Source organism: Stegodyphus dumicola, chromosome 1 (assembly GCF_044657685.1).
Source record: "Stegodyphus dumicola isolate Sdum_Otavi_A_Nest chromosome 1, ASM4465768v1".
Classification (NCBI taxonomy): domain Eukaryota; kingdom Metazoa; phylum Arthropoda; class Arachnida; order Araneae; family Eresidae; genus Stegodyphus; species Stegodyphus dumicola.
The window spans coordinates 264,936,751-264,958,784 of record NC_140768.1 but is presented as its reverse complement, the minus strand read 5'-3'; the positions used below and the strand labels follow the sequence as shown (position 1 = coordinate 264,958,784).

General features: G+C 31.9%; 1 protein-coding gene across 1 annotated transcript in view; it reads right to left on the bottom strand.

Annotated features, from left to right (window-relative positions):
* Pcif1 (Phosphorylated CTD-interacting factor 1) overlaps positions 1 to 21,730 on the bottom strand; it is a 105,657-nt gene extending 83,927 nt beyond the window's left edge. Inside the window, exons 1-4 of the mRNA XM_035376525.2 lie at positions 21,294 to 21,730; positions 5,234 to 5,306; positions 4,898 to 4,998; positions 2,238 to 2,403 (exon numbers count right to left, since the gene is read on the bottom strand). Of these exons, the coding sequence (XP_035232416.1) occupies positions 2,238 to 2,388 (151 nt within the window). The 5' untranslated portion in view covers positions 2,389 to 2,403; positions 4,898 to 4,998; positions 5,234 to 5,306; positions 21,294 to 21,730. The remainder of the gene's footprint in view (positions 1 to 2,237; positions 2,404 to 4,897; positions 4,999 to 5,233; positions 5,307 to 21,293) is intronic.
* Between the last annotated feature and the right edge of the window lie 304 nt (positions 21,731 to 22,034).

The following is a 22,034-nucleotide window of genomic DNA, read 5'->3' as shown; positions in this document are numbered from 1 at the left end:
TGCTTACATGATTATTTTTTCATAATGATGTACTTTATTTAGTGCCTAATTGAAATTAAGAAATGGAATTTTTAAGCGAAAATCTCCACACGTTTTATTATGGAAGGAAAAATAAAATGCGCATGCGTAAAGCATACCCCCCCCCCAAAAAAAAGGTTTGTGGCTTTGAGGTCCGGATTTTAGATCATTCTGGATAATGGATGTCCGGATTTCGAACTTTGTACTGTATAAAATTTATCAATATTATTCTCCCATTATTTTCACAATTCATAAACATGTACAGAAAGTGCATTCAAATATAACTCAAGAGTATCCCAATACAGTAACATACAGTGACAGCAAATGTAAATGATTTCCAAACATACGAGTACATAAATGCAGACATACTGTAATAATCAGAATGCTAAAATCTGTTCACAGATATGTAGCAAAGGTTTTTCTTCCAATGAACTGAGCATGTACACAAATGGGGTTTTATACTTTAATATTTTTCTTCTTTTACTGCACTGTTTAAAAGAATAGAATAAAAGATTCTATAACTACCCAGAGAGAGCAATTAATAACCATATTCTCTTATAAATCATAAGAAATTTGTCTGTGCTACTAAAAGAAAAGCAAATGACAAAATCAAAAAGCAATCATAGCCCTTGAAAAACAGATATATGCATCATGTACATCCTTTGTCAGAAAAGTTTCAGGACAAAGGTGGTAAAAAAAAAATATTAGAATAGAAATAGAAAATTTGATTTACCAAGTAATGATCCTAGCTGCTACCACAGAAGTCCTCTTGGCTATCTATACATAACTGCCAAAGTTGCTGAAGTTCTTGGAAGCAAGCAGGGAAATCTTCAACTGTGATGCTTCCAAGCTCATTTGTCACAGCCGGTTCGATGTCTGCAATAATCTTGATGAAGCTTTCCTTGCAGTCACCTTTTCACTCATGGAAACTAGAAAAATCATAATAATCTTTGACACAAATGTGGGATCACGTCTGGCTCTATCCAATAGTTCAGCAGAAATTTTTCGTCTTTCCTCTTTCATTCTGTTCATTTGTCAGTGAGTAAGTTTCCATTTCCCTAAATCTTAAATTCAGTTCTTCTAATATCAAACACTCAGTTACATGACGGTCTTCTTGCAATAACCGGCTTACACGCTCCATGTTTGCATCAGTATGTTCTGCAGACAGGCGACAAGTTCTGGGATCATCTTGCATTGAATCTTTGCCTTCACAAAACCTTTTGTACTACTAAAAAACATGACTACTTAAAAGTGCCTTGCCTGCATATGCTTACTTAATCCTAATCCACATTTCACTAGGGGGTTTTTCCGAGCTTAACGCAGAACTTGATGTTCACTTTTTGCTCACAATCAATATCCATTGTACCTTAACAAATGTGACGACGATCCCAACAGTGTGTTGCTAAGCGCAGCTATGCCACTTAGTAAGTTTGAGCAGAAACATGACCAAGGTTATATCAAGTAAAAATGCATACCAGGTAACATAAAAACAACATCTGTTTATTTTTAGTACTGCAAACTCAGAAGTAAAAAAAAAAAAAAATATCCTGGACCTTTTCTGACAAAGGATGTATATTCATCTATGTTACTGATATAGTTTCCATACAATGACAATGTAGTAAGTGTAAATTACATTCACATTTCTGGACATATCTTCATTTCTCATGAAAATTTCGGAATTTCTTGACTAGAAGAATTTTAAAGAAGCATAAGAATCATAAGAATCATAGAATAGAGCATATCAAATCAAAGAAGCATAAGAATCATAATAAATCATAAGAATAGGAGATTTGTCCTATTTGATTTTGTAAGTTTCAACAGAACTTGGACTATATTCACATTACATATGAGAAAAAAACACAAAACCTTATGCAGGCAGCTCAATAAGGAAACAGAACAATTTAAAAAAAAAAAAAAAAAAAAAATTATAATGTTCAATTGCATAAAACAGATTGTATTTTGTAATGAAAACAGCCTTTTTGAAATATAGAACCCTATTACAACATTTTAGTAATATTTGGATTCTCAAATAAAATAATGAGCTTTCATTAACTTTATATTCTCACACATCAGGCAAGAAAAAAAATATTCTGAAATTGAATTATGTCAAATGAAACATTAAAATTTTTATAATAAAAGAAATCTGAATTCAATAATGGAAGAAATATGTCCAAATGGAAATATCACACTTTGATACAGTAACAATAATAAACACAAACCAGGTTTTATATCAGGTGTTGGTGAATCAATCCAGTCAGGGTGACCTTCATTAAATTTGTGTTCACCCAATTCTAATATCCTGTTTGCTCCATGATTACGCAGCTCCTCCTCATCCAATGAATGGTTTCTAGTAACAGGGACTGTTGTCATCTTTTAAAACAACACCTAAATTAAAATAATTTAAAAAATTCATCAGAATTAAATTTTTTTAACATGCATTTTCTGAATTATAATGAAATGAATTACGAAATCTAAATACTTGTCATACGCAATTTTTTCTTCCTCCCCCCCCAAATTAGCTTGTTTCAGCTTTTAGAGGTAAATACATATTTTATAATGAAAACAACTCACCCTTACTCTACAAAACCATCTGCTTAGTAAAATACATAAATCTTGCTTCAGATTTCTAGAATTAGCACGGACAGATTCAGTCACCTTTATTATTATTATTATTATTATTATTATTATTATTATTATTAACAGATACCATAACCTTACTTGTTTCAAGATCGAAACAAATAAATACAATTAAAGTTAGATACAGTTTCAAGCCTTAAAAATGGAAATATTCATGAGTTTATACATTAATATTCTAATTATTAAACAATTCAATTTTGCTGTAAATAATATTTATTCACCGTAATTTCGTGTTATATTTTCTACTTTAAACAGCTAGTAACAACTAGCTGTTCTCTCTCTTTGTATATATATAGTATATAGCATGAGAGAGATTAGCAGAAACTACCCTTATTCACATTATAAAATGGGTTTATTCTGAACCTTTTCAATTTATGACACCATCATAATGCACTACCACCATAAAACAAAGACTGACTGTGCTAATTCATGATCTTTCAGTCTTTATTAATTCCTTATTGCTGTTTCCAGTCTACATGAAGGGCTAAAGAATTAGTTTCTATTTTTTTCATACCTGGCTGAAACCTTAAGCAAAGTTGCATACTGAATAGTGCAAAACTTAACTTACGGCTTAGGTCAATAAAAATCCAATATTTTTTACATTATTAGGCAAAGTAGATAGTAATAATAACATGTATATTATTTTTATTGCATACTTCAGTCAGAAACTTAATTACAGTTAAATTTCTTCATTGAAGTGGGGGAATATTGTTATTTCCAAGGGGCCAATCACCTATCAATTTTATTGACAACTTAAAAGAACTGAATGCATTTAAAAGCATTTATCAATAGAAAAATTTAGATCTTCTTGTAATACTTTTATCAGAAATATTTTATTTTTTATTATGATTTTTGGAATTGCAGTCAATTCCCGATTTACCAGAGTAATTCTGGGGATTGAGTTAATGCTTAACTAAAAATTGTGGTTAATTCAGAAGCAGTTAAAAAATACATGAAAAAGGATTCCCATGCCCTAATTCATAGAAACATACTATTCAGTTTTATATTTTCAGACAGCTTAATCCAGATAAATTAGATCAGCATTCAAAAACAGCATACCGTGAATAATGAAAAAAATAACTGTCATCAAAAATTATGATATTAAATGCAGGCATTCAAGACCAATTTTTCAGCAGAATTTAAATAATGTCATTGAATTCAAACTCCTGTAACCAACATCCACAATTAATTGAAAATCACAGTTAATTGATATTAAGTTATATAAAAAGCACAGGAAAGAGAAATAACCCTTACTCTATACTTTCAAGCTATTTAATTTGAAGAGAAAAAATTCATTTGGTTATATAAATTAAGCCAGTATTTGAAGTTCCCTCTCTCTCTTTCTTGACAAGCACATAATCTGTTCCTATCTCTGTTTTACTCTCACTTAATGGTGCACTTTATTATTTTTATTATTCTTGTATTTCAGTAGGACCTAACTTTATTTTTTAAATACAGCAATTTGCTTTTAACAGGATATATTTTTTAAATACAGCAATTTCCTTTTAACAGGATATATTATATATTCTAGATATTGTATTCTAGTAAAATTAAATAACATAACTGAGAGGCTAAAAATAAATTCAAATACTATGCCATGCAACAACTGCTATCACTGTCGCTATGACACATATTTTTCTTTCCCTTCTTGTATTTTCCACTGACAGTTTTATATTATGCTAATGATTTTGGATGCTAATTTTTTCCTCATTTTCCAACAAACTTAAACATTTTTTCAGTCAGGTCCAGTTAATGTATAACTCAATCAGGAGTTGACTGTAGTAATTTTCCCATAGTTTCTTTAATAAATAGAAAAATTTTAAAGGGTCTCGTTAATACACAGCCTGGGTAATCCAGAAGTTAAGTACATTTTTAAACATAACAGATTTTTTAAGCATATAGAATTTAAACTACCATTTCCCTTAAGTTACATTAAAACTAGTCTTCATGTACATTGTTTTTAAAACTTGAACTGAATATTTAACTATGCTAAAAAAGCACTTTATTTAATTTAAGTTAAATATAATTAATTCTTTCTGAAGACAGTATAAAACTTCAAAATCAGCAACATTTATTCGAGATTTACATTTTCTTTGTTTCACACTAAAAATAAGTTTTCCCCTCCTCAAAAGCAATAAGCAAGATTTGAACAACAGGAAGACTGAAACAATTAAATATTTAAACTAACCAAAATAGAGGGTAATAAGAGAAAAAAAAAATTATATAAAAAAAACTGATTTGCCTTGATGGTGGCTTTATGACTGACTAGAATCATCATTTAAGAATGAATCTTGTGTTATTCTTGAAATAAAGATGATGTTTTCAGTGCGCTTCAGGGAAAATCTGTAAATAAAAAGAAACAGATTCTATATTAAAATGATTATAAGCAGGAAAATCTAATGTTTATTTGAGTCAGCATTTAATCAAACAATATTTTTTTAATAATTAGCATTTGCAATAAATATGAAACTTTCTTTTAAAAATTAAAAATCATTTTAAAGAATATGAATATTTTCTTTGAAATAATTTAAAAACTTTGAATGCTAAAATAAGCAACATACAAATGTTATGATATTACCTAGGATTTAAGCTTTTATGACATCGAAGTAATAATTCTCTTCTTTAGCAACTGCACTCAATACTTTACGCAGCTAAAAAGAAAAAGGAAAATATAAAAAAATATCATCGAATGAGAAAAACATATATATAAATAATGAGAAAGACATATATTTGAATAGTCAATACTTTTAACAGCCAATCTGAAAATTTTACTAAATAATTTCTGAGCTGGAGATATTAAGTCTCCTTTGGATTCCACAGCCCTTTTGACAGAAAATATATATTATAATTTATATTTATTTTTTAATATTACTAGTATTCTCACAAGAACTATGTATCCTTCAAATTTTTTATAAAAATTTTCCCTTTTTAATACCACTAGCAATCGCACTATAACCTAAAACAGATTAACTCTTTTAGCCTTTGATGATGTTCATCTGAAGTGTCATCCGATACTATCTTATGGTAAAAAAGTTCATAGAAAAGGTGTACCACATAATAAAACTTGTAATACGAATTTGGTGATGTTCACATTGGAGAAAAGAAGTGGTATTGATTCGAAACGTAACACATTGCCTTTGAAAACCCAAGCAGCTGACACTGTGCGAATGGATGTAATGTGAAATTTGAATAAAGAACTTCTTCTGCTCAGTGTACGTGATATTGCAGATCACAAGACTTTATCGGTGTTTATGTAAATTTTACGCTTTTTTAAAAGTGTTGCCATATTGCACTTGAAATAAATCAGAAAATGTGCATAATAAAAGGTAATTTTATTCCGTATTAATTTGCATTTGTTAATCTATTTTTATAACTCTATAACTCTATTTTCTATTACACAGTGCCAAATATTCCCCTAGTGGTGACTTTTGGAACTAATTTGCTTTTTCACGGAATCCTTCGTCCCCCGTCTTGTTTAATCCTCCTACAAAATGTGGTGTCATTCTCGCAAATAGATCGCGCTACAGAACACTGTGAGCACTGTCAGTTTAATTATGGCCACCCGGTATATATACATATGTATACTGATCATATATGACATACTGATCAAGGATCTTGTCTCAATATCTCACGACAGTCAAAGTTCCTCCATGGAACACATACGGGTAAGTGGACCCACTGAGAGAGATCACAGCCCAAAGCATTATTTCACCACCTCTGTAACTGTGTCTTTCCACAATGTGGGATTCATTGTACCTGGTGCTTAATTCCCTACAGATTAGCTGACAACCTGAATCAATCTCCAATGTCAACCTGGACTCATCTGTGAAGAGAACAGATGCCCATTGTTGACTGGTCCAAGAGATATGTTCTCTTGCCCAACATAAATGGGCATCTCTATATGTCCTCAGGTCAAGGGAACACAAACAACTGGTTGTCTTGCATACAGACCCGTACTGTGCAGGCATTTGCACACTGTTGCAGCTGAGATTCTTGTTCCTGTTGCCACTAAATGATCTGCCATGAGCTGAGGCACAGTAATTTTACTCCTCCTTTGGGCTGAAAGAGCTAATTAATGTTCTCCCACAGGTGTTGTAACTCTAGGTTTGCCTAGAACATGTCTTTTAGACACAGAATCTTCAGATTCAAACTGATTTTCTAGTCAGTGGACCACACTACGAGAGACATTGAGACATCTAGCAGCATCAGCTTGTGACATCCTTATTTCCATCCACTCGATCGGCTGCCCCCTCAACGAATCAGGCAACGACTTCTCCTGGACAATGATATACTCTCCTGGATATTGTTCACAAAACTGTAATAACCACTAAAGATCAAATCTTGTGAAGAAAAATTAAAATTTTTGCATTTTTCTTAAACTTTTACATAATTATTCTCTCATATTTTTATTTTTTCAATTATCAATTTCAATTAAAAAATCAGGTAAAAGCACACATTAAAATACAATACACAATCTTCAGAACAGATTACATTAAGTAATAAAAGCCAGCCTCTTTTAAATAATAAAATAAATTACAATTGACCTGTCTCCCGATTAAGCGATCGAGATGCAAGTCGCAGCCATTAAAATATTTCTAATGAAGACTTATTAAAACATGGACACTCAATTAAAATATGACGGACTGACAGACAAACATTACAATTTGAACAAACAGGCTCATTCTCAGGTTTATGTCACTCTAATGTGACCAATTCTGAGGCGAGTCAAAAGAACTTCCTCCTTATGATGTCTAGTAAAATCCCAATGCTCAATTCTAGGCTTTACATTTCTCAACTTGTTTTGAAGTTGAGAAATGTAAAGCATCCCAAAGCTGCTGCCATTTTTTTCGGATGTTCTCTTTAACAACACAACAGATGTCTCTACAAGGGATGAGGCGACTGGACAGTTCAACAGCACATTTTGCTGTGATATCTGCCAGCTCATTCCCCTTTATTCCTGCATGCCCGGGAACCCAGCAGTACAAGATTTCATATCTATGACTCTGTAAGTTTATATGAATTTTGAGAACATCCACTATTACTGGATTTTGAGTGTTGGGAAAAGCTTCTAATGATGTAAGCACACTATAGGAGTCTGTATAAACTATAAACTTTTTGTGGCAGAGCTTTGAGATATAAAAAAGACTATAATATATTGCAGTTAGTTCTGATTTTAAGACAGGTTAGGTTAGGTTATTTCAATTACGGCAAAGCCTCGAGGGCTATCTACCTAAGGGAATTGATGCGTTCGTGGAGGACTTTTTAAGGGAAACTGGCTCATATACACATTACACATGGGGAAAACCACGAAAACACCCATGCAGCCAGACCGTTCGCGGGATCGAACCTCGGACCGAAATACCAGTGTTCAGCGACATTACCGCTCGGCCGCTAGTGGGCAGATGTTAAGATAGAGAAAGCATGGTGCAAGCATCTGCCCTCTATGTGATTTTCAATTACAAATGCCATCCCAACATGATCATTTGACTTGAATCCATTATATACTAGAAGATAACTGCTATATTTATGCCTGTGCTCAGCAAAGATTTGTCTGCAAACAATAACGTTGGTGCTTGCCGTGATGGTTGAAAACATTAAGAAGCTGGATACATGCATTTTCTCAAGGTGGGATTTCTAAATTCTGCACTGCTTGGGGAACATATCAAACATATCAAACATATCAGAGAGGGAGAGTTCCTCAATGATAGCGCAAACTCTTAGAGGAAAGGTAGGCACACAGAATGAATGTGTTTCAAGGACTTGTTTCTACACACATTATCAAGTAAACCAAGCTTATTAGGATGTTTCGGTTGAGATAAAATATTAAAATACTGCAAAAGGGAGAACTGCTCATGTCTCAGATAAAGTGATGGTTCGTTAGAGTCAACATGCAGGCTCTGGACAGGAGATGTCCTGAAAGCTCCAGAACAAATCCGCAGAGCTTGATAATGAACAGGATCTATTTTTACCAATACTGATGACCGAGCGGATCCCTAAACAACTGAGCCATAGTCCAGTCTAGAGCGGACAAGCGCACTGTAAATGCGAAGCATAGAGCAACGCTCTGCACCCCAGGAGCTGTTCACCAAGACTTTTAACATATTTAGTGTTTTTAAACACTTTTTTTCTCAGGTTTAAAATATGAGAAAGGAAAGTCAATTTTCGGTCGAATGTCACTCTTAAAAATTTTAATTCAGGTGCAACTGGAATAATTGTACTATTCAGATATAACTTAGGCTCAGGATGGTGACCTCGCTTTCTACAAAAGTGCATGTGCAAAGTTTTTTGTTTGAAAATGTAAATCCCTGTTTGTCTGACCATTACTGGATCTTATTCAGAGTGATCTGCAATTGTCTCTCTATATATCTCATGTCTGCCCCTCGACAGCCAATCTGTAGATTATCAACATATAGAGATCCCAAGATGGTGGGAGGAAGTTCTTTTAATACAGAGTTTATTTTTAAACTGAACAGGGTTATACTAAGTACACAGCCTTGAGGGACACCCTCTTCCTGTTCAAAAACATCCAACACAACAGAGCCAATCTTTTCTTGGAAAGTTCTAGGGTTCAAGAGCTTCTTAATGAAAATTGGTAGGTTGCCGTGCAAGCCACTGTCATTAAGATCCCGAAGTATACCATATCTCCACGCCTTATCATAAGCTTTCTCTATATCAAAGAATACTCAGACAAAGTGACTTCTTACAAAAGCTTTTTGAATGGATGTCTCTAAAACAGGGGTGTTTGTGGGACCCCAAAAAATCCCCTGAAACTTTTACGGACTTACTACCGACATTTTGGAGTTTCAAGAAGGGGGGAGAGAAATGAAAAATTACAATTATGAAGTATTGAATGACCTAATTATAAAAGTTCAATGAATTACTTTTTTTGCAAAATTAATAACCATAAATTTTCAAACATATAAACCACTACATTTTATGTAAATATTTTAAATTACCTGAATTAATTCTTTAAAAAAAATTATCCAATTTCTGCTGCTTTTTTTTATTTTCTGATGTTTGTGGGCTTGCCTTTCTTTGTGGTTAACTTCATAATTGCAGGAAGGTTGACTTTTATTTTCCTCATTTACAGTTGAAGAAAATTTCCTCGAGAACTGCACATGCAGAGGTAGAAGCAGTTTGCTTTTCTGCTAATGTAGAAGGTTTTTCAGAGACTTTTATAGGTGACTCATCTGAAATACATGTTTTTAAGTCCTCTTGATATGTTTTCCAACTTCTGTTCATATTCAGTAAGAGATCTTTGTGAATTGGATCAGTGATTGGATTTTTTGAGCCATATTTTTCACATGAGGTTTCTTTAGAAGCCATTAAATCATATTTAATAGTCTGCACTGCATCTAGGGAATCAATCTTAAGAGAGGTTCTATAGTCAGTGACAAGTGTATCCATTAAGTTGAATGCACTTTCCACTAATGGGCCATGGAAGCAGCTAAGGCAGGCTTTGACCAATTTAGCCAATGTTGGATACTTATAATCATTTGTGAAATCATCTTTTAAATTAAAAACTTTAGACCAATATTTATCAATTGTACACTTGACTTGATTTCCACTTTCATCAGATGTGTAGAGCATTTCTTTGGTGATATCAATATCACTCTGGTATAACCTTATTTCAGCTTCTACTTTTGACTTTTCATTATCACTAAAAATATGGGACATAAAAGATGATAATTTTTCAAAAGCTAATATTGTACTGGTTTTACCTCTTAGCTCTGGATCTAATGCTGTAAAACTAATTAGATATGAATTTTTAAGGGGTACTTTCTGAAATCATTATAAGATGTGCACTCTATATTTTCTGGCTTCATAAAAAAAAGAGAAAAATTTTGCCATCAATTTATAAATACTGGAATGTATTAAATGAAACATTTTTTTTTTTTTTTTTTTTGTTTCAAATAATTTAATATATGTGTTGAACTCCAGTAATACTGCTGAATATAATGCCATATGCAATAAAGTTTTGTTTTGCATAACAAATAACCCATTTAGTATTCTTTTTTTCCGAGCTAAAGCATCCTTTGTGAGTTGTTGGGAATGCAAGCAAGAATACACCCCTTCAACAATTTTTTTCTGAGCTGCAGAAATATTTCTTTTATTGTATACAGTTTCAACATAGGAAAAATAATCCCCTTTATCAGTTTTATCCAAGTAGTGAAAATAAAATGTAATAAGAGCATCCCACAGATCTTTGATTCTTTCTAAAACACATAAAATGTACACCCACCTATGGCCTGGTCTCTTCAAGGGCTTAAGTTTTTTAATGGCAAGGGATTCACAGATTTTGAAAACATTTTCTCTTTTACTGCAGCTTTTCATATCAAAATAGATGTCATCAAACAAATCTTCTAAATATCTATCAAAACATGAAGCAAATTTTTTTTGCACAGTTATTAGCTGTGTGACATGTGTCACCATCAATATCTAATAAGTGGGGTGCTTTGTTTGATCGTAGTCTGGTTTCAACACCCTTTTTTTTTTCATGGTGTTACATGAGTCCATTAATACACTAATTAAGTTTGCCCATGGAATATTATTATCTTCAATAGTATTAACAACTGCTTTAAAAACAGCTTCTGAATTGCAAGATTCCATCTTCAGAGATGCAAAATGATGAACCGTTCAATCCAATTCCACCTAAATGCATTCCGGACACCTTCTTCTAATTGTATAATATCACTATTTATATCGAGAAATTTCATAGTGAAATTCTCTTGCGTACATAAATAAAAAAATATTTCAATAAACGAAACAAAAAATTTACACGTGCATCAATAAATGAAACGAAAATTTTACACAGCGGAGAAAAAAAGTTGAGAACTCACGACCCCAGTTTATAAAGAAATTGAAATATGTATTTTTATGTTATAAATGAAAAATTATTTAAAGAGGTTTCAATTGTATTCAGATTGTTTTCGTGTAGAATTCATTCTCATGTTCCAGTTTCTATTACACAATTTCAAGTACCTATTTGAAGTTTGCATATCTGAATGCAACTAATTTATTTTTTAGAGTAAATTCAAGACGCCAAAAAAAGAAATCATCAATTCCATTAATGTATCAAATTCAAATCAAGCAAATTGGGAGATTTGCTGGGATTGCTGAAAAATTTACAGAAAACCGTTACATAAAAACAAATCTATAAAGATGCTGAGAATGATGAATGAAGAATGATGCATGTTCTATTCTCGGGATACATTTCAGATTATCAAAAACAGGGAAGTCCTTTACGTAGATGAGGTAGAGAACTGGTTCAAGGATACTTCTCTGAGAGACGCCAGCTTTGAAACTGTAGATCTGTATGAATTACACACACACACACACACACACAAAAAAAAAAAAAAAAAAAAAAGGACACTCATTTATATATATATATAGATACAGGTGATTTATTTCTAATATGTTACATAAAAATTTATTAGATACATTAATACCAAAATTCCTAACTTTATTTCTTGTATCCCTTCACTTGGATAGCTACATTTATCATTTTTATGATGATCGAAACTGTAGTCAAGTTGTTTTGAAGAGTAATCGAGAGAACAGGTGTGTTGATGTTAAGTTAAAAATGTCATATCTATGGAAAATATTTTACTCAGACAATGACTGGTGCAGCTTAAGTTCTGATTATTTTCTTGATCCAACTCAGTTTTATTGTACAATGCTAATATCTCTTTCAGACAGCTTTAAATGCAATAAATGCTCTTTTCAATAATTTAATTTTTTATTTCATTTTTAATGTCATTTATACAATTTTTAATATATTTATTTTCAACCAATAACTTTATGAACATTAGCAATATTATTGTAATTAATTAGCTGACAGATGTTTCTAATGATATATTATTTATCATACATCTGATAGAGATTATTTAATCAAATATGACTTGAAAAATTTATCTGAGTCTCAGGATTTGGCAGAGGAATCATTAGTGATAATAGAAACATATCTATATTTGATTAACAAAGGATCACAGTTGTGGTCTTCTGAATTAGTAAAAAAACACAGCTCAATGATTATAAGATGCTAAAATCTGCCACATCTATGCAAATATAAAGCTTCCAAAGCAAGATCTTCCACTATTCTCATGCCAGTTTGAAGCCAGGTTGAGTTTTAAATCTATATTTTCAAAATCCAATTATTCTAACCAGCGGCGGCACAAGGTTATCCGGAGCCAGCCTACAAAATAGATGAAGAAATAGAAGGCAACTTAATATTAAAAATCTAATAAAGATTCTCAACGTTTTATGAAAATAACTGAATGTAAAACTCGGTTCTTTACACGGGACACCTTTGCCTATGTGCCTAATGGGTAAAGCTCCTCAAGTGACTTTTTATATGTTTTTTGCCTTTCTATACAAACGCATGCACAAACAGACTAACATGCTTAATTGGGGAGTCTGGTCATTAAATAAATTTTATAAACACCGGACTTAATTGGGCTAATCCGTTCCCCACCCCCTTCCCATCCTCAGAGAAACTGTTAAGAAAAAAAGCCATATTTTACTGTATATATTTTAAATCAATAAAAATATAATAAAATAGATTAAATAAACATAAATAGAAGTTACACTAAGCAAAATAAAATAAGTATGTACTTCATAAAATGGATTTTTCTTTTCCAAAAGTAGTAAGGTTTTTGTGCATCAAAAGTTTTCTTTGTCAACCATTCAATAAATAATAAAAAGGAATTTGTAGATAATACACGTGGCTTTCTAGACACATGGAAAATGACCATTATACAGTACTAGGTCTGCAGAAGGATTACTCTGAGTAGTGCAGAACGTCTGCATGTGTAGTCTGTATTTACTAGCATAAACAGTACTTACACAGTTAAGTACGGTATTTACTAGCTTAAACGTGCTCACAGCGTGAATTCCCATAGCTTCTGGAACTCGAACTACTTCGCATGATACTGTTGTAATATTTTTTTATTTATCAAATAACTATATTGTTGAAGTGGCAACGCCATATTTGTATTATGTAACCGTTGCTCAGCAACGTAAGAAAATGTTTTAAGATTAGAATTGTGAAGTTTGACCAGCTAGTAGATGTATGAAAATTTTGCCACTTAAGATTTGTATAAAAATTATCTATTTCCAAACCTAAAAATAAAATTTGTGTTTTACTAAGAAGATTTATCTGTTTTGTTAATTACTGCAAAATAGATTACATTCATATTAATTTGGATGTTCCACCGAGATAGTGGAAATTAGGAGTGCAAATGTCACTTTCGATGGTGCTGGTCTCCTAATCCCAGACAGTTGCTGAAGTTTTTTAGAACAAGTTTGGTAGTACCAACTGAAGTTTATTTCAAGGAGAAATGGATGTCAGAAGTTTGCCGCTTTAAAGCCAGATTTTGAAGCAGATCATTCTACTGTTATCTTCTGTGTTTCTATAACTTGCGTCCAAGCAAAGAATTGTCAGAACAGGATATTGCTGATCTCCAAAGATAAGATTAACTTTTGGTTTCATAAAAAAGTGTTTATTGAATTGGTACTTTTCCATTTTGCCGGCGCAAGCCATAAAGTCGCCAATAATGGTACAACTGATGCAAAACGGAATATCCTCGCTGGTTACCTTTTACGCCTCATTTTCAAAACAAGTCGCAACTATTTCTTATCAGATTGATTAGTTCTTTTAATACTGGCATACTATTACATCGAATTTTTACCAGATAATACAATTTTATGCCCTAAGGTAATTAAGTCAATTAGAATGCAATCACACTGCTCACCCGAAGGCTAAAATATAGAAAAGGCAAAATCAAGGGCTAAATTCATCAATTCTAATGAGAATGCACAAGCGAAGTAAAGCACTGCGGTTTTACATAACTTCTGAGTAAGCTATTCGTACGAATCGAAATAATTCTTGCATTTAAACTTGTATTCCAAATTAAGATACTTGAAGTTAATGTAGATAATTACTGAGGGAATTAGATTTTTGTAGCATAGTTTACATGAGATGAGATCATTTTGGGGTCACGTCATACGAACCGGTGAATCGCCTTGTTAAACCATGAAAGAATAATAAATTCTTATATTAATGTCTTTTTACAAATTTATTGTTTTTATTTATTGGCTTTTTACAAAATTTTAAACAATATTAAAATGTTTATACCTTCAAAATAAAAAATTCTTAGAACTAACATTTGTTAACATTTTTTATGTGTATGCTGTATTGTTGTCGCCAATAAAGTTTGCTTGGCGAGATTTGCGCCGGCGAAATGGAAAAGTACCATTGAATTTAAGTATTTCATTTCAGAATTATATTTAAATAGTGCAAGTTTTTGTGTGAAATAACTGATTCTAAAAATAGTAGGAGTAATTTATAATTTCTTGCCAAAAATGTTTGGCGAGAAATTTGGCCACTTGAAGGCGCATATAAGAGTAGTTCTGACATCAATGTCCATGCTCTGGCTTTTTAATTTTTAGGATCGATACTCGTGATTTTTTAGCAACAATTTGTATAATCCTTCATTAGTTTTTGTCTCTTTTCTCGAAGTTTGTGCACCTCCTTTGATTTTTCGTTTATCCATTCTACGTACCTAAAAAGTAATGTAAAAAAAATTCAGCTGCAATATTTTTTGTCTCCTCACGTGCAGGTTCAATTTTCTTGATTGACACAAAATTGCTCTAGCTTACCAGCCCTATCCGCCACAGTGTACAAGCAACTTATTACAATTGCAAAACATGATGTAAAATCAGCAATAACTGCATTGAGAAAGACAACTGAATTTCTCACTTCTCATAACTGCAAAGATACTTTCTAAACATATATTTCACAAACTTAAGTCCTTGCAAGAAACTGGAACAGGATTTCAGATTAGAGACTGAAAATATAATCCAAAAGAAAAAGAGCTTTTTTAACCAGGCGCCATCAGATGTTTCTGAGCCTGTTGATGTAAAAATGAAAATTAAAACAAAATTTTTCAACATTTTGATTACAGCAGCAATTGTTTCAATGGAAAAGCGTTCTGAATTATTCAGTAGTGTCTAGAAGCTTTTCAAGTTTTTTTATATCAAAGACTGTGATGAAATGATAGACTAAATATCAAAAGTAATGTGCAATTCCTTAGAAAATACATGAACTTATAAAAAAATATGGAAACTGAGGCAAAAGAACCAGAAACAGAGCTGAAATTTTTGTTATAAAATATTAACACCATCAGTATGCAAGAGATGATGTTGAAGTGTATTAATAATCATATCCTAGAAGTATTTTCCCAAATACATTAACTGCAATTGACAGTTTTACTGATTCTACCTGTTTCAGTTTCTAAGCGCGAGAGAATTTTTTCCAAATCAAAAATACTAACAAATCAAGAAAAAATGAGTTGTTTGGCAATTATTTCAATTAAAAATGATGTCATACAATCAATTAATATTGACAAATTGTGGAAGAAATTACCAAAACTAAAAACCTGACATGTTTTCGTCATATAGCATTAGTTTTATTTCTGGTAAATAAGCAACTTTACAACAATAAACTTTAATTTTTATAAAGTAGATTTCAAACCCACTTGGTTGATCTTTGGATTATGGTAACTTGGTGATTTTTTCGCGAAAATTTGGCGACCAACTCTGCTACAGCAACCCTCTGTTTTTTTTTCGCCACCATTTTGTCTTCACGAAGTAAAGAGATTTTCCTTTTCATTTACTCAACACTTTTTCCAACAATCTACTAGCTGAATTACACTTATGCTAGAAATTTTATGGAACAAAACTGCTTAATCATGACAAATATTAAATGCAAAATTGGGAAAAAGTGCAGAATCGTAAACTCCTTGCCGCGTTTTTCAAAATCGCTCATACACAGTAACCATGTACACGTCGACTTATTTTTACTTAAAAAAACATCTCAGAATTGCACAAAAATGGCATTGCGCACACTCTTCACTATATCTATGTACACTGTTTTTTTCTCATAAATTAGAAAAATTTTACGAAAATGCATGAAAATTTTGTGAATCTTTAAATTCGGTAAAAAGGACATATATGAAATTACTTGATCGCGAAAAAGTATATACCTTTTCCAAGGATGAACATTTGCACGTATAAAATAAATAAAATATCCAAAAACTTTTTCCTCTAAATTACCTATTATAAACCTCACCTACCAATTTCTAACGCAAACATTAAAAATGGTTCCAAATACTTAGTGTCAAATACTTAAATTCTTTCCATGCACATTTACTTCTACTCAAACGTATTCCAAAATACTACAAACATATAACTCTCAAAATCACGATCATTAAATTAAAAAACACTACTTTAAATAAGCACATACATTAAATTAACAAAAATTAGCTTACAATCCTAATTACTTTAAACTAAATCATTCCTAATAACAATTTTCCAATAATACCACATTAATTTATTTACTCCTTACATTTAGAACAATGCATAAAAATAATATCCTCAAATAATTAAAAATACTAACTTACCTAATCTTCTACAGAATCTTGAGTGCATGGCGGATCACAAAATGTCCATTTTCACCAGATTTCTTGCACCGCCATTCAAACTTATCTGTAATATCCTTTCTTTCACACAATCTCATTTCATACCCACATGTTGGACATTCATACTTATCCGCAATTAAGCAATTCTTTTCAATTACACATAAACGCAATAAAAATTTCGGATTTACTTTATATGGCCATGGGATCCAAATATTAAACAACACTGTTTCACAGAACATAGAATGAAACTAATGCTGTACAGCAGATATTTTTACAAATTTACCCCCTTTTCCGATTAAAGAACAGTGATTCGTCCATTAATGTCACATGACATATCTCATTTCCCTCACACAAAATAATGCGTAATCGGAACCAAGTACTTCTCACATTATTCCCAAAGTCCTAGGTAGTAACCTTTATCGTCGCCAAACTACCAGTTACCATATTCCAAAGATCAGCCACCCACTTTATTTCTAGCTTAGTTCAATATGACACACACATATATATACATAAACTTAAAGCATCTAAATTAATTTAGATGAAAACACATATATATACATAAACTTAAAGTGGCTAATCTTTGGAATATGGTAACAGGTAGTTTGGCGACATTTTGGTAAGGCTACTAGCTAGGACTTTAGCAGTGTACATGGATGTAGTCAAGAGTGTGCACAATGCCATTTTCGTGTAATTCTAGGATGTTTTTTTAAGTGAAAATAGGTCGACGTGTACATGGATGATACCGTGTATGTGGAATTCGTAAAAATACGGCAAGCAGTGGGCGATTCTGCACTTTGTCCCAATTTCGCACCTAATCTTCGTCATGATTAAGCACTTTTGTTTCATAAAAGTTCTAGCATTAGCGTAATTTGGCTAGTAGATTGTTGGAAAAAAATGTTGAGTAAAAAAAAAAAAACATGCCTTTACTTCGTGAAAACAAAATGGCGTCCAAACAAAAACTAGCAGGTTGCTGTAGCAGGGTTGGTCGCCAAATTTTTGCCAAAAAATCGACAAGTTACCATAATCCAAAGATTAACCCTTAAAGCATGTAAATTAATTTAAACTAATCAATTTAGATGCTTTAAGTTTATTCTACTTCAATTATGTAGCTATAGCGCAGGGCGGGTTTAAAAATTTTTATTCTAATTTTTTTAATTCGAATTTTCAGCCTATTTATATATACAGTCAAAAGTCATTAATTCGGAGACTTATAATCCGGAATGATCTATAATACGGACCTCAAAGCTACAAACTTTCTGCGCAAGCGTCCCGTTGACGCATGCGCGTTAGACCTTTACGGCTGTGAATATGCATGTGCGCATGCGCAAAATACGTTTACGCATGCGCGTTTAATGTATAACGGACGGTATAAGCTAAGCTAAAATTATCTAATTCAGTTAATGTTGCAGATTGCGCTGTTCCTTAATCTTCGAATTGGATCTGGCTCATTAATTTTCGCAGACTGTTCAGCAATTTTATAAAAGAAAGCTTGAACTTTTGATTATGTGAAATAGAATTTCTGATATATATTTACTAATATGTAAAGGATCTACAAAGCATGTTTCGAAGTCCATTAAACAAAAGTGGAATTGCTGCAAAAAATGACTTAACCATTCTAAAATCTGTTTATCAATTTCACGCTGCTCTATGGCATGGGGGGGGGGACGCCGCGGCGCGCAATTAATTGGAAGTTGATCTGTCAGCACTATCCTTATCTTCAGGGCAGATGTTTTCATTTTATTTGGCTTATAATTCCTTACTAAATGTAGTATTTTATCTCGATTTATTCCGTCTTTGATATGATTTAAATCAAATTCCTCGTCGTCATAATTTGCTTCTGATAGTGAAGAAAGTGACACAGATGTTATTGAAAACGAAAAAATTTCGACTGAGAAATTAGTCAGTATTCTCAACACAACAATTATAGGACTTGAACAGCGGAATTTTGTAACTGAACAAGAAATTATGTCTGTTTATAGAATTAAAGAGAAAGTATTATCACATAAAACAAAACAACTTACCTTGAAAGAAATGTTTAATAAAGTAAACAAATAAATATTATGCTTTTTTTTTTTTTTTTTTTTTTTTTTTGTAAATTTTGATACCCTTTAGATCATAATTGTTCTTTATTTCAAAAATTACGGTTTCATATGTTTAATTTTATAATTTCTGCATGCTATCTTACCAGACTTAAACTGATGATCTATAATCCGGAATCGGTGAAGTCCCGACGAGTCCGGATTAACGACTTTTGACTGTATATATATTATATCCCGAAAGACGCACTTTTTCCACACAAGAATACCACCACATGCCAGACATGACTATACGGGAAAAGTTATGCAGAATATTGCACCTTTTATCCAACAGAATACATGCTATAAAAGAATATTAAAATGCTGTACCTTGCTCTTGGAATGCATTCAAAATATGCATCTTTCTGCAGATTTTTAATAAATTCTACATATTTGTATTGCTGCTGAATTTTTATGTTAAGAGGTTATCACATAATGCTACAGTCCCTGCTAGACGGGACTTTTCTGAGAAATGAGATTCTGGTAGCACTGGTTTAAACGGGAGGATTCCTGGAAAAAAGAGCCCTGCTGAAAGCGAAGTCCCGACTAGCAAAGACAAAACTGTTACGGGATTTATTCAAACCTCACCGAAAATGTCTCGGCTGGAGCTCTGTCCTGGGTAGAGACAACCAATCAGACGAAAGTTCTGCTTCTGAAGGATCACGTGATCCCAATCTGAGTGATAATCGATTACCGTTTGGCATTTAAGTCTTTATAGTAAGTGAAAATGGTAATCTAGCTACGTGGGTTTCCTGGAATTGTGCGGGTTCTGAGAATTGTCCCTTTCGAAGTCAAGTCCCGCATAGCTGAAATATAATGTGATTGGGACCTTACAGATAATGAATATTTCTCTTTACTTAGAGCATATATATGTTTCCAATTAAAAGGAAAAACTATACAAAAATTGCAAGGTTTTTATAATACTTTTTTTTTAGGGCACATAACAGAAAATTATTGAAAATTCCTCAATTATATACAGGGAAGTCATTTGTATCTGTATCAAGACTGGATTAAGAAATATATATATATATATGCATGTATGTACATGTTTTATGTATGCATGTGCGTGTAACACACACAATACGCATTTACATTTATATACGTACATTTCTGAATTTGGATCTGATAACAGAAGAGTTTTGTGATTTGTTTGCTCACATTATATACATTAACAAAATCTAATCGAATAACTGTAGAGGTAATTTTAAAATTTTCAGTTATAAGCAAATATCTGCAGTATCTGAAAAAGTGCAGAACTGATTTTCATTACGAATACTGAAAATGACTCAGATTTACAGCATATACATAAAAAATAATGCATACAGATAATGCTCTTCCAAAGAAAATAGAATCTATGATGATATTATTTCTCTTCGATACACAGATCAAAAATAAATTACTGAACTAAAGTTAGCACCAAATTTACTACAACATACGATTCCAAAACATATTATATGATTCTAAATCACAACAATATGCTCAAAAAACAACAAATAATTAACTTTAAACAGTTACAATTCTTAAATATATTTCAAAAATACGTATATGAAAAGAAAGCAATTTAAAAAAAATTCACACATTTTAAGCTCTTTAAATGTTTTTCCAAAATATTGAAAGAAATTGTTTTAGTAAATACTATAGCAGAAAAAGAAAGATGAAATAAATGCAGTATACTTGTTTATTTACCATTAATGAAAGCTTAATGTCGTAAGTTTTCATGTCGGTAACAAATATAAATACATTAAACTGTCCAATTAAAACAAGAAATCAATAATTCACTTAACAGAAAAAAAGTATGTTGTTCGATATAAATCTTCTTAATCTACATTTATACTTAAAGAAGATTTATACTACATATTAAACAGTATTTAAAACCCAACCACAAAATAAAAGCTAGATTTTGAACAGTCCGATTTGTTTATCTGAATACATTATACAAACAGAAATCAACAGCTCATTGAAATGGCCAAAGAAATGCATAAATACAGCGATTTCTCTACGTACTCCTCTTTAAAATCAAAATAAGATTAATTATTTCAAGGGAATTTCTGTAATCTATAACGTAAAATAAGAAAATTCTTACCATAACATTCATGGTATCATCAACATAAACTTGACAGCTCTAAGTTATATCGACTATAATGATTATCAATAAATATTTCTCATAATATCAGATTCAAAACTGCAGAGTACTTCAGAAGAAGTTATCAGGGGCATTTAATATATCATATTTCATTTTTTATTCACAGTTTTTAAACACCCGAAATGCTTTCACTTGAACGTCTATCAAAATGTACACAAACGCACGTGCAATACCGACAATAATTCAAACATTTGGAAAGTATCTTGCACAAAAATCAGCTTCAATAGATCACTATACACAAGTTCAAACAATTTAAAATGCATATAAAGTTCTTCAGGTGTTAAAAACCTTGGCTGTGAATATTTCATTCATGATATTTAAAGCCGAAATCTGCCTAGACCTCCCTTCCGATGCGCCATTTGCCTCGTTAAACAATGGTTACATCACGTGACCGTAGCTGTTATATCTACTGACGGCAACCCACCGTGTTTAAGGCTCCTATATAGCCTTAACCTTATAGTTTAGAGGAGCCTTAATCGTGTTCAGTCAGCAAACATTGGGTATCAGTGCTTTAATATTTGCTTGATTATCAAGCACTGAATCCTATTCAGCGCTAAATACATGGATTAATGACTTATTAACATGTAGAATATAACTTTCGAAATCCATTTTTAGAAAATATCCTTTCAGTCAGAAACTATTTATTTCAGATGTTTAAATTAAACAGTAATTAATGTAATA